Genomic DNA, 14,766 nt, shown 5'->3' with positions numbered 1-14,766 from the left:
CGTTTCCGCAGAACCACTCCAGCAGGCCAGGGGCCAGAATAGAAAAATAGAAAATATTAGCCGCGCCGAGAGCAGCTTGTTTCATAAGCAATCCGGCCGCCATCAATGGCCGCGCTTGCACCAGAACCGCAACACTGATCAAGCTCCAGAGCTCCTGATCAGAGCCGCGATCCCACCTCACCTATGCAAGCCCTGTCAGAGATTGCTGCCACGCCGAGAGTCTGCAAATAGCAGCATCGGGCCATGATGAGATAATGCGTCGTTTGACAAGATCCAATGAAGTCGCGGCGGCAAGCGGCCGAGAAACGGGCCATCCGTTGGGAGTCTTTGGTTCCATCTCAAGGCCGGGATTGTGAGGTGGGTTGATTGGCTGCGAATGCGCGTGTAAGTGTTTCAGCAGTTCTGCAGGCCCTGTGCTGAAGCGCTACTCCAGGTACGTACCCACGGCAAAAATTGCTAGCGGCCGATGCGCGTGAAGGAAGTACTGGTACTTGGTGCGAGTACTTTCATCCCCGACATTAACAACCTTAGGTGCGACCAAAGATAGGAATGCTTGTGGCATCAACAAACGCACATTTTCGCAAATAAGAAATTAAACAAGAATAGGGTTTACCACGTCTTTAGTCCCTCGACTATCCGTTGCAGAATCCAATGTTTCGGAAACGTTGGAGTTGCACTCGGTGCCGAACAGCTTTCCGGCACTGTATATGGCACTGTGTTGTTGGCTCGAGATTCATGTCTCATGGCCGGAACAGGAACCGAAGTCGTTAGGTCTCATGCATCAAACTGCCGGGATGGATTCTTAAATAGTCAATGCGCCTGGGATATTCAAAAAAGCAGCTCTCTCAACTAGAAAGTCTCTCTTTGCTTCTTTTAGTCCCGAGAACATGGGGAGAAAGGGAACAGGCAAAGCCGATCATGGCAACTGTACCGACGACCTTCGGGCACCTTCGGCAACGGGCTCGAATTCAACCTAGCCGCCGAGATTTGTACCGAATGTCTGGGTCGCAAACAGGGTTCGCATATCGAATGCGGAAGTCCCTGCATAGTTGCCCTCGACATCGGATGGTCATATAACGGCCATAGATCGTCAACTCAAGTAGCGAGACACGGCACACGTCGAGGGAGAGCACAGACGCAAGTACCTTTACGTAGTGTAAAGTATGAGGAGCTACAACACGGAGTATATTAGCGGCTTTAGATGGAATGCTTACGGGCCCTAGGCACGGCATTCTCCGATTGGCTCTGAAGCCACTCCGGCAAGTCCACGTAGATACTTTGACGCGAACTAAAGCCTCTCCTTCATCCATCCTCACATCCTCAGCTGTATCAAGTTATCTAGAAGCAGTACCAATCGCTCCACCATGACCCGCGGAAATCAACGTGAATTGGCCCGTGCCAAAAACTTGAAGAAGGAAGCCAAATCAGTAAGCCAACTGCCCGTAAACGACGCCCAACAAATACAGATTGGATGACTAACGGAGTATCAAAAATATTCACAGAAAGGCGGCAATGGCAAGTCTGGCTCTGAGCTGGCGAAGCAGGGCTTGAGCGATGCCGAAAAGATGCGACGGAAGCAACTCGAGGGTGCGAATAACCAAATCTACTCAATACCCGCGACGAATCAGTCAACTGACGAGAGCAACAGCCGATGAAAGGAAAAAGGCAGAGGAAGCAAAAGCATTACAAGCAAAGATAGATGCAAAGGCCAAGAAACCGACTCAATTGGGCGCTTGAGCCTCGAATGTTACATGCGAATACCCCAGTAGCGCGGCAAGAGATGGAAGAAAACACGGCACGGCGAAATCAGGCGCTCCTTGAGACTTTTACAATACGGCGCAACTTTGGGATGATCTAGGTGAAGGAGAGGGAGTATTTTTTTTGGATTGAGACCAGGTATAGCTTCGATATACAGCGAAAATTGATATTTTGTTGCGGTATTGCTATTGCTATTCCAGCAAAAAAATGGTTCGCGTTTTATGTCCCCTTTTTTTCCCCTGATAGTTTATTGCTTGTGATATCGCTGCGGCTGAGCCCCTTCATTGCCAGCCCACTACATGCATATGACACCATTAACAGATACTTAATTACAGACTGAGCAATTACAAAATGGGTTTTGCTTTGTCAATTTTAGTTTAGTTATTTGTTCAATGCTAGTCTACTGCAAGTAAATTGTGTCTTATCAAAGCAAAGGTTTATATCAGGGGCTAGTATCCCAAAAAATATTGCCGCAAACCTTGTATGGTTTAGAGGTACTTCTATAAAGTATACGCGTGGTATATAATCCTTGCATGTATATTTTTGGGAGAAAGAAGAAAATGTTTTTACTATACTTGTTGTCGTAAAACATGTGACATCTCTTCATGCCTCTCCTAGAGGAATAGTAAATTCAGAAGCTATACTGAAATTACCGTCGTAGGGATGGAAATACGGAAAAACTCCAATCACAACGGAAACTGTGAAATCATCTATATACTTCTTTTATATTGATGCAACCTCCGGACCGCGTCCACCTTGATTTATATAGCAAATTGCTCATTTGTTCTTTTCGACTTTTTCTCTAGGGTAAGGTAGTTTTGGTACTTCGTATTCATTCGGCAGATGAAACTTTCCTCAAACATGTGACTAAGCCGAGAAGTTGGCTACAAATAAACCTCGCTTTTAATTCGTCACATGAACCCCACTCGCGATTAGATAACAACACAAGGCTGCAGATATGTTGACGCCACCTGGACTTTTGGTGTCTCAGCCTTGTCTATCTCTCGCTGGCCACTTTGCCCTTTCACCTACTCACCCATGCTTTGTTAAGCGGAGTGTGGCATTCAAAATGGCAATCTCTTGGGATTCGTGAGTACATATCTGTTAAACCATGCATACTGGAGGAAATACTAATCCTTTCAACCATAGCATCCGGGCATTTGTCCTTTTCTTTGGGCCTATGCTGCTCCCAAAGGCCATCTCCTACTATCGCAGCGTCCGAGCAGCTCCCAAACGACATGGCCTCTCCGTGCAACCCCTTCCGCCCATGATTCGTATAGTTGTATTCATGCTCTACTTCTTTGCGTTTCTACTCGTCGTGAAAACACTACCGGCCGCTTCCCCAGAAAACATATTCACCAAGACTCAAAGCCGGCTACAAATACCGGTCGATGTGTTGTTCAACCGTGTCTCGGCTTTACGACCTGAGAATGCCTTCACAGCATGGGATCATACATTGAGATCCAAGTTTGTCAACCTGGAAAGCCGTCTGTTGTATTTCCAGTATGGCCCGGAAGTGCTGGCCGAATGTATCTTCTGCACGGCCGACGAACCAAAGAGCTACTTCTACTATGCGCTCCCTTCAATATTGTGGCCGCATATTGGCAACCTGATCATCCTCGCCATCGTCACAAGTCCTTCGGTGACAGGAAAATACGGCTCGCAATGGAGAACGACAGCAACAATCTGTTCCGGCATTCTAGCTGGGCTGGAGGTGTACTTTGTCAGCTCCTACAATTATCAGGCCAACTCGCGGGCGCTTCGGCTTAACGACTTGGACTTCTTTTACTGGACGATGCGAAGCTACCGATTCGTCGCCCTTGCGGCACTCGATGCGGCCGTTGCATATGTTTTATACCTTTCATCTACCAATCGTGCATTTGTGCTGCCTCCATCTCCGGCGGAACGGATTGAGCTTGTCAACCGAGCACTTGTAGCTGCCAGGAGCAAGGTGAACGCGGCTGGCATAGTGAAGAATACCATCATGCGCGATGAAGACTTGCGGTCGCGCTCCCAAGCTTACTGGCAGCATGAGGTCCGACTCATGGGTGAGGTGATGGAGGAGCGAGAAGTCATTGATGGGGTGAACGACGCTTTGAGCAACAGGATTGATATCCAAAACATAACGAGGGATGCAGAGACATACACTCAGAATGTCTTGCGACCAATGCAACAAGAATAGAGACCTGGCATAGCATAGCATTTCATGTACACATTTGTTTTGTATTCATCTTCCACTTTAGTTGCATTTCATCTACAATTTTGAGTCATTTCGTCGATGCTGAAATATGTATTGCGCTGTAAAATATCTATCATTGTCTAATAGCTACATCAAGACCTAGATTCTGGACGGCCTATTGTCACACCTGCAGTTGCTACGCTACTTGTGCTGCCTTTCCTTGAGGGGCCATCGCTGGTTCCCTCTTGTGCACTACGTTCCAGGAAGCCAGCCCAGAGCTCTGCCAGGGACTCACGATCTCTCGCAGATGAAGGCTCGGAGAATATGTCGGCACTTAGTGATGGTGAGCTAGGAGTGCGCTGGAAGGGTGAGAGAGGAAGGCGAAGACTGTTGGTAGACCCTCCCGGACGAGCAAGTCCAGCTTGTTCGCGCTGTTCATCGGTCCAGTTCAGATAGCCGGCCATGACCTGCAAAACCTGGAAGCGCTTGGCGTCGCCTCGGTCTAGTGTGAGGAAATGGAGTAGATGATTTGTGACGACTTGTCTGTTAATATATGTTAGTACACTGTCATATTCTCTCTCAATAGGTGATAGTGCTTACCTATCGACGTTGTCTTCGGGTTTTGTCTTTTTGAGATATCTTAGGGCTTTGGTGAGGTGGTCATTCAGCACAATAGCCTCATGCCGCAACTTTCCGATGAGAAGATTTTTCTCCTTGACCTCCTTTTCAAAGGGAACGGTGCGCTCGAGTTCCTTGACGAGCTCGGCCTTGGCTTCTTGTGCTTCTGAAGCTTTCGCGACAGCTTCTTGTACCAGTTTCTTTTGCTCTTGGAGCTGGGCTTCACTGGTCTCAACCAAGTCGCGAAGCTCCTTCTTTCGGGCATCTTGGATCTCTCGTAGCGCATTTTGAAGGTTGTCGATTAATGTCGCCTGGCTATCGCGCTCGGCGGCAGCCGCCTCGTATCCTTCTCTTAACCCGACAATTTCTTCCTCCAACTCGGCAACTTTGTCTCCAAGATTCTCTTTAATAGAACGCTCCTCCATGGCAATGACTTCCCATTCGCCCATGGCATTGGAAGTTGTCTCCATCTCTTCCTTGAGATGCTGGATGGACCTAATGAGCTCTTCCCTCTCCTTCCCCCAATTGTTTGCCGACAGGTTATTGCGACTTCGAAGTGTGGTAAGCTCTCGCGTGGCATCCTGGAGCTCTTCTCGAACCTTTGCCAGGCTCTCACTGGACGACTCTGCTGCATTTCGAAGCTCCTCGTTTTGCGCCTCAAGCTCTTCTATGTGTTCCTTTGCTTCCTCTAACTCGGCCTTGTCTCGCTTAAGCCGGTCACTCAGTGTCTCCTTAATTTTCTCGACTCGCCCAAGTAGCGTCTGGTATTGCTCTTCGGCGGTCTCTCTTGCGGCATTGCTGTCTTCTAGCTCCGCCTGCAGCTGTGACACCTCGGCCTGGTGATTTTCTTGAATGCTTTCTAGTTGTTTCCGCAGCTGCTCAACCTCGACTCGGAGAGCCTCTCGCTCTTTACTCATGGCTTCTAGCTTGGCCGATGTGTCGGATTCGCCGTCGGGGTGTTGCGCAGGCGCATGCGGCTCAGGATGCTCGTGGTTCGACGGCGCTACTGGGTGTCCGTTGGTTTCGCTCTTGGGCTCTTCGGCGTTGTCGACATTACTCGTACTTGGGATTTCCTAGCAACGTGATTAGCGCGATTATACAGAAGTCGAAGCTTCAGCACTGGCTTACGGCGGTTGTGGGCGTGTCTGGTTCGTCCTCTAGCTCGTCCTTGTCGATTCTGGCATCGCCGTTGCTCGTCTGCGCCGGCTCTTTGCTCTTGTTCGCATTCTTCTTTTTCTTGTTGTTCTTCTTCTTTGCCGCTGTCCCACAACTAGCTTTAGCATACGACATCCCGCCAGCTCTCGTGAAGACCATGACTAACCTGAATTGGACGCTAGGCTGGGCTCCGTGGCCGCTGTCGACGACATGGTAGGCAGGTGTTAAAGAGGTTGCATGCAGCTGGCTGCGATGTCTCTGGGCGACTCCAAGGCCCTTATATCGCGCCCTCGTACGAGGATCTCTGGCGCAAGGGCGTGCGAGATTGCCAAATCAGCGATCGAGCTCCTCCGCGGCGTCGACTCCGATTCGTCTATTCGATGCTGCGGATACTCGTATAGCTGAAGCTGAGGTTTGAGGTGGCGATGCGGCCTCGACCTGCTGAGGGAGCAATTGAGACAGCGGGCCAAAAATAGAGAGACAGACAAGGGTTCTCAACACTTCTAGAAGGATTGGACACGCGTGAGAGAGGCGGCTTGCAGAAGACAAGTGTTCCAATACGAGACTATCGTGGGATACGAGGCCCTGGTGCAGATTGTCGTACGTATCCCCATGCCGCATTCGGTCGGCGGGCTTAGTCATCACGATTTTCCCTTATCAAAGTCCTCCACTTCCGCGGGCTTTTTTCATTTTTTTTTCTTCTTTTCTCTTCATCTTACAATATCTTCGCCATCACACTAATGAAGGAGATCATACCACTAATGGCTTTTTCACAATCTCGCGCGAAGTAGATAATCTCGCCTTTTATAATCCCGTTGCTTGCTCAATAATCTCACGAGCGCGACGGGTTCGCTTATGTGCGGACATTCGACTTGATGAACAGGATTTTTTTCTTTTTTTCTTTCACAGATGGAAGAGAATGAGGTCTTGTCAAGATAAAGTGCACTTGTATTTTATTAAACCACTGCGCCGTAATGAACCTGCCGAGTGTGAAATCAAATATATGTGTAACAGTCACCAATCATTGGACTCAAGCCTTGGTCTTCCTCGTCCTTGTCGTCGTCGACTTCGTAGCCTTGGCCTTGGCTGCCTTCTTGGGAGTGGCAGCCGATTTTGTCTTCGCCGGGGCCTTTTCTGTTGAATCGGCAGCCTCCGTCTCTTCGGCTGGCTTTGTTTCCTCCGGGGCTACCTCTGGAGCAGCCTCAATCGCCTTGACTTCCTCCCCATTGTCAATCGCTGCGGCAATAGGTGCAGGGACCTTCTTGAGTTCTGGAGCCTCAAACTCGTAACCCAGCTCCTTGAGCTTAGCAGCCTTCTTTGCCCGGTTACCTCGCTCCTTTGCAACCTTGGCTTCCCAGGCCGACTCAGTCAGAGGCTTTTCCAACTGGATACCAGCCATCTTATTCCACGGCACCTTCTTGAATCTTCTGTTCGCTCCCTTGAACAAGTCGTCGTGTACCTGGTCCTTGGAGAGAACCTTGCATTTCAGAATGTGTCCAAACAACAGATAGTTGTCCATGGTCTTTGAGACAATCTCGGCAGTGCTGGCCTCGGTAAATTCGACAAAGGCAAAGTGCTTGCTGGCGCCAGTCTTCTTGTTGCGTGATAGACGCAGCCGGGAGATGGGGCCGAATTGAGACAGGTATTGCTTCATTTCGTATTCGTAGAAACCATGGGGTATTCGGCCAATGTAAACAACGCCAGGCTCTTCCTTTGAGGCCTTGATCGACTTCTGGACATCTTTCGAGACCTTGGGGATCTTGCCAACGTCCTGACCCGGTTGGAATTCTTCGTCGTTCACGGGGGCCTCTTCTTCCGGGTCAATGTTGACGGCCAGAGCCTGAAGGTTTCCCTCATCTTCTTGTCCCTCAGACTCGGAATCTTCCTCCATGTCGATCACATCTTGCTTCTTTTCTTCTTCTTCTTTCTTCTTCTCCTCCTTCTTAGTCTTTGGTGACTTGGCTACCTTGGGTGACTTGGCTGCCTTGGTCTCGACATCTTCCTTCTTGGCGGATTTCTGCTTCTTCAGCACAACGGGAGAGGACTCTTCGGCGGCTGCGATGAAATATATATCAGCATGAGGTGGAGGTAAGTCAATTCGAGTTGGTGGCCATACCCTTTCTCTTGCCCTTGGGGGTGCTGTCAGGCTTTACGGCGTCGGTAGTTTTCGGTGACGCAACTATACACAATTAGACGAAGGTCGTTTACAATAGCTGTAAAATAATTCTTACCCGCTCTATTGCGAAGTACTCGCGCCATGATGTGGACTGTGATGTTTTGTCGTACCTTGAAGGCGATGGGCGAATCGTCGCAGACTTGCGTCCCAAAAAAAATTACTGGAAAATTTACAATTCTGCCGTTTTTCTTGGGCGGTGAAAGCACCGAACATGCGCCATTGGTGGGGGGTTCCATGTCCACTAACAGCCGCTATGCCAGTTTTAGTAACAAGCTCTGTCGATAATTCAGGGCACTTTTTACCAATGATGATTGTCCAGGGTACCCTCTGATAAGTCGGAGAAGATATCAAGATTCCAACAAATAATTGTTGACTTGGCTATGTAAATGTTCTCTGTATATTAGTGTTGATTTGTTTCTTACTGATTGAATTCATGAAGAATTCGGTATAGCGTTCACGTAAAGGCTTGATGAATAAATTGTATTTCTTGCGCTGCTCAACTAGGCTTAGGTCATTGCGTTTGGCAGCTCCTTCTTCCCTTCACTCTTTTCATCTCTCTACCTTACCAACCTCAATATTCAAACTTCGCATTTTCATCACAATGAATATCGATGAATCCGATCCTCACCACGAAGAAGTCTGGGACGACTCTCTCCTGATCGATTCCTGGAATCAGGCTTTGAAGGAGTACAAAGTAAGGCCCTGACGAAATGAGACAGAGAGGCGTTGCCTTAACCAGAGTAGAAATACCACAGCATCCATGCGAAAGGCGGCAACATCCGAGACTTGGGAGAAGCCGACGCTAATCCATCCAATAAGTGTGTCTACTTATCTCATATCAGGCTCAATGGTTGTCTGTTTTGTTGTTGACGCTGTATATAGGGTCACAGAGGCTCTCAAAGTGGACGAATCAGGCAGTCAACCAGTGGCCGAGACCGTGACCGAGACCGAGCAACACGTCGAGGAACTGCCGAGCAACGATGCTGATGCAGCAATGAACGTATGTTTCGACGCACAGGCTAAGAAACCAACCGTCTATCATCTGCAAAGATCCTGCTCCTGTCATGGTTATTTGGAAATTTCAGCTTACCAAAGAACTGTAGAATTCCTCTGAGCAGCATAGCTCACAACCGGGGCACGGCTTAAGCTCCATCCCCAACGCGTTTCCGTCTCAGGCAATCCTTGGCACAGGTCAGTAACATGAGCGAGCAAGGCGATACCCCTGTTCTTATCCGATGTTCCTTGAAGATGCCGCACTGACACTGGGGAAACTTTCCGAGCTGCGATTAACAGTGCGCGATGACAATCTGAAAAAGCTCCTCATGTCATGGTACTACGCTGGCTATTATACCGGCCTGTTTGAGGGGCAGCAGCAAGCACAGCAGCAGGCACCGCAGCCCTGACCCGGACCACGTTGAATGAAGCTGGGCCCGTCCGTCGGTGTCGACTAACTGATCGTGGGGAGAGGAACTGCTGCGCCACAGTTGAATGGTGAAGCTGGGGTGGAAACACTGCGACAAATGGTGTTCCACAGCCCTGCTAGTACGGCAACCGTTGCGATGCTTTGGACCTTTGGCGTCTCAGGATGGCGCTGGTGGAAACAACGTGCCAGTGCATTTCCAATCTATCTCAATGCATGGATGTTTGGTCAAGCTCTACCGATTTCAGCCACGCTGCGAACCGATAGTTTCTTATCGGATCATTTGTTTCATGTTGAATAGTGGTCGGAACGGATAAGGCTTCTGCATTATGGAATTCGTGATAAAGCCACTACTAGAATTACGCGTTTGTTTGATCTCACGTCTGGACCAAAGATGACACTCGTCTTGCAGCGAATCGTTGCGGCTCCACACTGCATGCTATTCTTCTTTCCTTTCCGCCTCTTTCTTACCTCTTTCTTCAACCATCTGCATTCTGCAGGCTACAATTTGATTATTAACTCTTTTGGCTGTCATTGTGGGGATTCTGCGGGCGGACAGGTTCTAGGCTCCAGGCCCCAAGCTTTCTCTCCTTGCTGTCAGTCTGGTAGCGAAGGAGCCTTAAATTGAAGGGAGAAAGATCGCTAGGTCGCGTTTCGATAGATCCGGTGAAGGCAACCCAAGTCGGGAAGACCAAGTCGAGATCGCATTGACTCCTAGGATTACAAAAGCGACAAGCTACCGGTGGGAAATGCGCTACGACCCAGTCCCCGGCCCATCTGGAAGCCGTGTTTCACCCTCCACAATAGCGGTTTGAGGTTCCTCGCGACTAGTTTGGCCTCGAGCGCTTGACGATTGTTCAGACCTCAACCCCTTATGGTAGATAACTGTGACCTGTCCATGCTATTTCGGGAGTAATTGGAAGTTTGCGGCCTCCAGCGTTGATGTAGCTGCCAACTCTGAGTCTGCTTCTGCGTTGACAATGGCTTTTTCTTCAAGGGACGATTCTGGCTTATGAAATGGCGCTAGTCGCATGAAATTAATATCACAGTTGATATTGCGCATTACTCAGGCCATACTGAAAAGGAAAATGAATGCCCGATTCATATTGGCACCTCACCTAAAGAAGTCTGGAAAAGAGCACGGCAATGCGCAGTGCCGTGCACTGTTTATTTGCCGTATCCGGGGGTGCTCTGCATTGCATCTCCACCACCTTCTCGCTTGCTGAGCATCATACAGGGGCTTAACGTGGCGACCGATAACCAAACGCAGCTGATTCACGGTTAAGAAAATGCTTCAATAGAGCTACATATGCATATGGCTCTCAAGAAACATGCAGCTTTCTTGTGGTCCAAGGCCCTAGCCGCTGAACCGGGGTTGGTGACTGGGCCACGCCAAAACATCGCCAAACGCCACTCGAGACAACTCTGTTACAGGTTTCTCCTTGACCCCCTGCAAACCACCAAATGCGCAAAGCAGCACGGAGCACCGCTGATTCGGAAGCATCGAGCCCCGGAATACAACTCTTTAGCTCGGAAACGGGGGGTTCAAGGGTCTGGTTCCATCAGACAGAAATGGCTGGCCCTATGCTTGGCCGCATGGCGTCTTGACAGATAAAATGTCTAGCCCTCCCCGAGTCGAGTAAAACATTCTTTCGTTTCCTCATCACTAGTCTCCAATTGTTTCGGCAGTTGCTCTCTTTCTCTCTTTTTTTTCTGTTTCCTTTCCATTCGCTTCACGAGCAGGCCCTCGCCATACCAGCCCTTTAAACTTGGTTGATTCAAGTATTTCGACAGCTCTCCTTTTTTACGTGTACAAGTCAGATTTTCAATAATTCACCCACACCGTCAAGATGAAGTTTTACTCCTGGTTAGCTTTGGCCTCTGCGCCTCTTGCTATGGCCAACAAGGTCCAGAATGCCTACCCGGACAACGCTGCCCGATCAGTTGAATTGGAGATGGATGAGCGAAGCATCGCCATTGCCAGCGGCATGGCTGGTCACGGCATCACTGCCAACGCTCTGACCGAGATCATCATCATCTGGGCCAACCCCGGTGGCGGTGCCGCTACCACCACCTACAACCAGAAGGTCACCGTCACCGAGACCGTGACTGTTGGAGGACAGACCACAACCGCTGCCGCCGCCGGTGCTACCCACACCGTGACTGTTGGAGGAGCTGCTGGTCTTGTTTACTCTCCTCCTCAGCTCAACAACATCCCCGTTGGTGACACCGTCATCTTCGAGTTCCAGTCTATGAACCACACCGTTACCCAGTCTGCTTTCGACACTCCCTGCAAGAAGCTCGATGGTGGTATGGACTCTGGCTTCCAGGCCAACCCCAACAACACCATCTCTCCTGCTCCCCAGGTTGCTATGCAGGTTATGGCCTCTACTCCTCTCTGTAAGTAGATGATTGGGCGCATGAGGCGTCTGAAAACATCTTCTAACATTATCTAGGGTTCTACTGCCGACAGAAGGGCCACTGCGGTAAGGGCATGGTGTTCTCCATCAACCCTACCGCTGCCAAGACCCAGGCTCAGTTCCAGCAGATGGCTATTGCTCAGAACGGCACTGGTGCTGCTACTCCCATCACTGGTGGTTCCAGCTCTGCTGCTCCTGCTCCCCCGCCTGCGCAGTCTGCTCCTCCTGCTGCCGCTCCTCCTGCGGCTGCTCCTCCCGCTCAGTCTGCTCCCCCTGCTGCTGCTCCCCCTGCCGGCGGAGACAACAGCATCCAGCCCGGCAAGGGCACTGTTGGTGCTGATGGTAGCTGCTCTTGCTTCGTCCAGTGCGCCCCTGGTAGCTTCCCTGTGAATGCTGCCCAGGGTGTTGGTTCTACCGGTGGCTGGGGTGGTGCTCTTCCCATGAACATGGCTGCCATGTCATAAACGCATTAATGTGATCACAACTGGAGGGAGACGGTGGCTTGGTGGTGTTTTTAAAAAGGGATTATTGTAGATCTAACTCATTTCTTCTTACTTGTACTCATGGAGACTGCCCAAGGGGCCTGACTCTTTTTTCTTCACTTTTGTTGAAGGTATTGATATCATATGACTGGTTCGTATACATTTTATTTGCAAACTTAATGAACTATTTTCAACGCACATAAATTCTTCTGTGATATGAGTACTGCTGCATTGCACTGACTGCGCTTCTTCACACTGCTTTTTGGAACTATGAGATAAAGATAAATTGTTCTGTGTGGGTGTCTTCGGTAGAGGGCAAGCTGTTTTGCATAGACTGTACTGTCATTACCAAGCAAAATTGCAGCCACTATTCGTTACTCGCGCTCACTGGGTTTATTTTTGTCAGCTATATATGTTGAAATCCACTAGAATTGGGCACATCTACTAGAATTATCCACATCTACTACCATCTACTAGACTTATCTATATCCACTACCATATATTAGACTTATCTATATCCACTACCATCTACTAGAATTGGCTCCATCTACTAGATATATCTATGTCCACCGTATTTGTACATTTTAAGCGCCGTTGGAGTGCATGGGAGAAATATCAGAGGTGGTACCGCAGCCGGGCGGCAAGGCAGTCGCTTTTGGAAAGCGTGGGCGCCTAATATATCATAGCCACACTAAAAGACCGGGATATAAAATATCATATCATGAGGCTACCCCTCTCGCAATGTTCATTTATAATCCGCATAGATATGGACCATGGACCCTGTTGGGCTAGCAGTCGGAGTTATCGGGCTCGCTGGCCTATTTTCGACCTGTCTTGACTTGGTTAAAAGGGTTGATAACTACAAGCACTTCAAAAAAGACGAGCAGATCTTAGCTACCCAATTCGCGGCCTACAGGCTCCGTTTTGAGAGATGGGGCAAAACTTTGGGACTGGACCAGACAGCGTTGTCAGGGAACCAGACGGTGTTGGCAGGGAGTCAGACAGCGTTATCAGGGAACCAGACGTTGTCAGGGAATCAGACGGCATTGTCAGAAGACCAGCACGAGGCTCTTGGCAACCCCGACACATTGGAGACTGTGCGTAAACTTATCGAGATCATCCGCGAAATATTGAGTGACCAAAAGGTCCTTCCCGCTCCTCCCGCTCCTCCCGCTCCTCCCGCCCCTCTCGCCTCTCCCACCTCTCCCGCCCCCCCTCTTCCTCCACCACCTCCTCCTAACCCTACTGTTAATTCGAGCCGACTTCTGGGTAGGAGCTTGACAGAGCCGTTTCGAATAAGTTTGCGGCCTAGAAAGGCAAAACTCTCATGGGCCCTGAAGGGCAAGGCAAAAAGAGAGGACCAAGTAGAGCTTTTTGGGAAGTTAATCCAACACTTACATCACCTTGTACCCATAGAGACTATATCTCGAAACACAACTGCCAATGGGAATCAGTCACCCAATACCACTGCCCAAATTGACAGCTCTTGGAAAACAGAGGTTCGAGATACTCTGCAGAGATTGGAGGGAAAAGCCCACGTAGAGACACGTCGGGAATTACACGCTTGGTTAGTTAGGCATCCGCCCAACGAAATATACGAGGATGCCGTTCAAAAAAGACTTGAAGACACTTGCGAGTGGATTTTCAAGCGTCCTGCCTTAAAAGACTGGCTATCTTTACCACAGAGTCCGGGAGCACCTAGCATCTTATGGATAAATGGGCCGGCAGGATTTGGCAAGACAATTCTTTCCGCTTGGATAGTCCAGCATCTCCGGAAATCTACCAATACTCCAGTGGCAAGCTTCTTTTTCTCATCAGATTTTGAGAGCCGCGACGATCCGTATGAGGCTATCCGATTATGGATATGGGAGATCATCTCGCGCAATCAACCTGCGTTTGACTATGTATACATCGAACGAGAGAAGCAGAACGAGTCAGCGGCAACCCGAGGCTTCATATTGAGCCTCTTTTCAAATATTGTGCGTCTTGTACCGGGCTGTATTTTTGTCATTGACGGACTTGATGAATGTACCTGGATGAACAAAAATAATAACAAGATACGGGGCGACTCTATTACAAGTTTCCTGGAAAATCTCGGTGGAGCAATCGCTGGCTCCGATACGCGAATCCTCATCACTAGCAGAGACGAGCCCGCGATTCGATCCGGATTTGAGAGCATTCAAGGTACCAAATCTGAGTACAGTATCGTATCCGAGGACGTTGGCAGCGATACAAGGCGGTTTGCGAGAAGTATTATTGAAACAAAACTGTCGAAAAAGAGCAAGTCGCTTAAGATTCGCCTCTCAGAAAAGATGGCTGAGAAATGCGGCGGTCAATTTCTCTGGCTAAAATTACAGGAGGACTCCTTGCGCAGCTGGAAGAACGAGAAGCAATTACAAGACGCCATTGAGAAAACTCCCTCTGGCCTTGACAACCTGTATCATAGAAACTGGGTAAGACTATCCCAACTACCAAGGGATGAGAAAGACCGCGCATTTTCCATACTCCGCTGGGTCACTTTCGCCATACGGCCTTTGACTATTGCTGAGATTGCCGAA

The 14,766-nt window shown here is 49.4% G+C and overlaps 7 protein-coding genes across 7 annotated transcripts; 5 read left to right on the top strand and 2 right to left on the bottom strand.

The window, feature by feature from the left end:
- Positions 1–1,364: 1,364 nt before the first annotated feature.
- M431DRAFT_6645 (hypothetical protein) lies at positions 1,365–1,655 on the top strand (the record flags this gene model as incomplete). Its single annotated transcript, XM_024921705.1, has 2 exons — positions 1,365–1,427; positions 1,503–1,655. The coding sequence occupies 2 exons, from the start codon at positions 1,365–1,367 to the stop codon at positions 1,653–1,655; spliced, it is 216 nt and encodes a 71-aa protein (XP_024772725.1).
- A 1,172-nt stretch (positions 1,656–2,827) lies between these two features.
- On the top strand, positions 2,828–3,940 carry M431DRAFT_496379 (hypothetical protein; the record flags this gene model as incomplete). Its single annotated transcript, XM_024917487.1, has 2 exons — positions 2,828–2,847; positions 2,908–3,940. The coding sequence occupies 2 exons, from the start codon at positions 2,828–2,830 to the stop codon at positions 3,938–3,940; spliced, it is 1,053 nt and encodes a 350-aa protein (XP_024772724.1).
- Positions 3,941–4,089: 149 nt separating this feature from the next.
- M431DRAFT_88721 (hypothetical protein) lies at positions 4,090–5,845 on the bottom strand (the record flags this gene model as incomplete). Its single annotated transcript, XM_024923945.1, has 3 exons — positions 4,090–4,480; positions 4,538–5,628; positions 5,684–5,845. 3 exons carry the CDS (start codon positions 5,843–5,845, stop codon positions 4,090–4,092), a joined length of 1,644 nt encoding a protein of 547 aa, XP_024772723.1.
- Positions 5,846–6,633: 788 nt separating this feature from the next.
- On the bottom strand, positions 6,634–8,017 carry M431DRAFT_145838 (hypothetical protein). Its single transcript, XM_024912713.1, has 3 exons — positions 7,942–8,017; positions 7,827–7,889; positions 6,634–7,765 (listed from the first exon to the last, which is right to left on the bottom strand). Exons 1-3 carry the CDS (start codon positions 7,967–7,969, stop codon positions 6,741–6,743), a joined length of 1,116 nt encoding a protein of 371 aa, XP_024772722.1. The 5' UTR covers positions 7,970–8,017; the 3' UTR covers positions 6,634–6,740.
- Positions 8,018–8,464: 447 nt separating this feature from the next.
- On the top strand, positions 8,465–9,679 carry M431DRAFT_509420 (hypothetical protein). Its single transcript, XM_024919288.1, has 5 exons — positions 8,465–8,580; positions 8,631–8,704; positions 8,769–8,886; positions 8,990–9,077; positions 9,180–9,679. The coding sequence occupies exons 1-5, from the start codon at positions 8,488–8,490 to the stop codon at positions 9,287–9,289; spliced, it is 483 nt and encodes a 160-aa protein (XP_024772721.1). The 5' UTR covers positions 8,465–8,487; the 3' UTR covers positions 9,290–9,679.
- A 1,477-nt stretch (positions 9,680–11,156) lies between these two features.
- M431DRAFT_89390 (hypothetical protein) lies at positions 11,157–12,190 on the top strand (the record flags this gene model as incomplete). Its single annotated transcript, XM_024924021.1, has 2 exons — positions 11,157–11,706; positions 11,763–12,190. 2 exons carry the CDS (start codon positions 11,157–11,159, stop codon positions 12,188–12,190), a joined length of 978 nt encoding a protein of 325 aa, XP_024772720.1.
- A 791-nt stretch (positions 12,191–12,981) lies between these two features.
- On the top strand, positions 12,982–13,629 carry M431DRAFT_36154 (hypothetical protein; the record flags this gene model as incomplete). Its single annotated transcript, XM_024914563.1, has 2 exons — positions 12,982–13,342; positions 13,493–13,629. Coding segments are annotated over 2 exons (498 nt in total), but the record flags the coding sequence as incomplete, so codon positions are not given.
- Between the last annotated feature and the right edge of the window lie 1,137 nt (positions 13,630–14,766).

Source organism: Trichoderma harzianum, assembly GCF_003025095.1.
Source record: "Trichoderma harzianum CBS 226.95 unplaced genomic scaffold M431scaffold_8, whole genome shotgun sequence".
NCBI lineage: Eukaryota > Fungi > Ascomycota > Sordariomycetes > Hypocreales > Hypocreaceae > Trichoderma > Trichoderma harzianum.
The sequence above is the reverse complement of the archived record's forward strand: the minus strand, read 5'-3'. Positions and strand labels throughout refer to the sequence as shown.

Excerpts from the sequence above, each read along its gene's own strand:
- M431DRAFT_145838 (XM_024912713.1), bottom strand. The coding sequence starts at position 7,969 with ATGGCGCGAGTACTTCGCAATAGAGCGG. Across the intron at positions 7,890-7,941 it reads AGTACTTCGCAATAGAGCGG|TTGCGTCACCGAAAACTACC; the intron begins GTAAGAATTATT and ends AATTGTGTATAG. Across the intron at positions 7,766-7,826 it reads CCCCAAGGGCAAGAGAAAGG|CCGCCGAAGAGTCCTCTCCC; the intron begins GTATGGCCACCA and ends ATTTCATCGCAG.
- M431DRAFT_509420 (XM_024919288.1), top strand. The coding sequence starts at position 8,488 with ATGAATATCGATGAATCCGATCCTCACCACGAAGAAGTCTGGGACGAC. Across the intron at positions 8,705-8,768 it reads GACGCTAATCCATCCAATAA|GGTCACAGAGGCTCTCAAAG; the intron begins GTGTGTCTACTT and ends CGCTGTATATAG. Across the intron at positions 9,078-9,179 it reads TCAGGCAATCCTTGGCACAG|TGCGCGATGACAATCTGAAA; the intron begins GTCAGTAACATG and ends TGCGATTAACAG.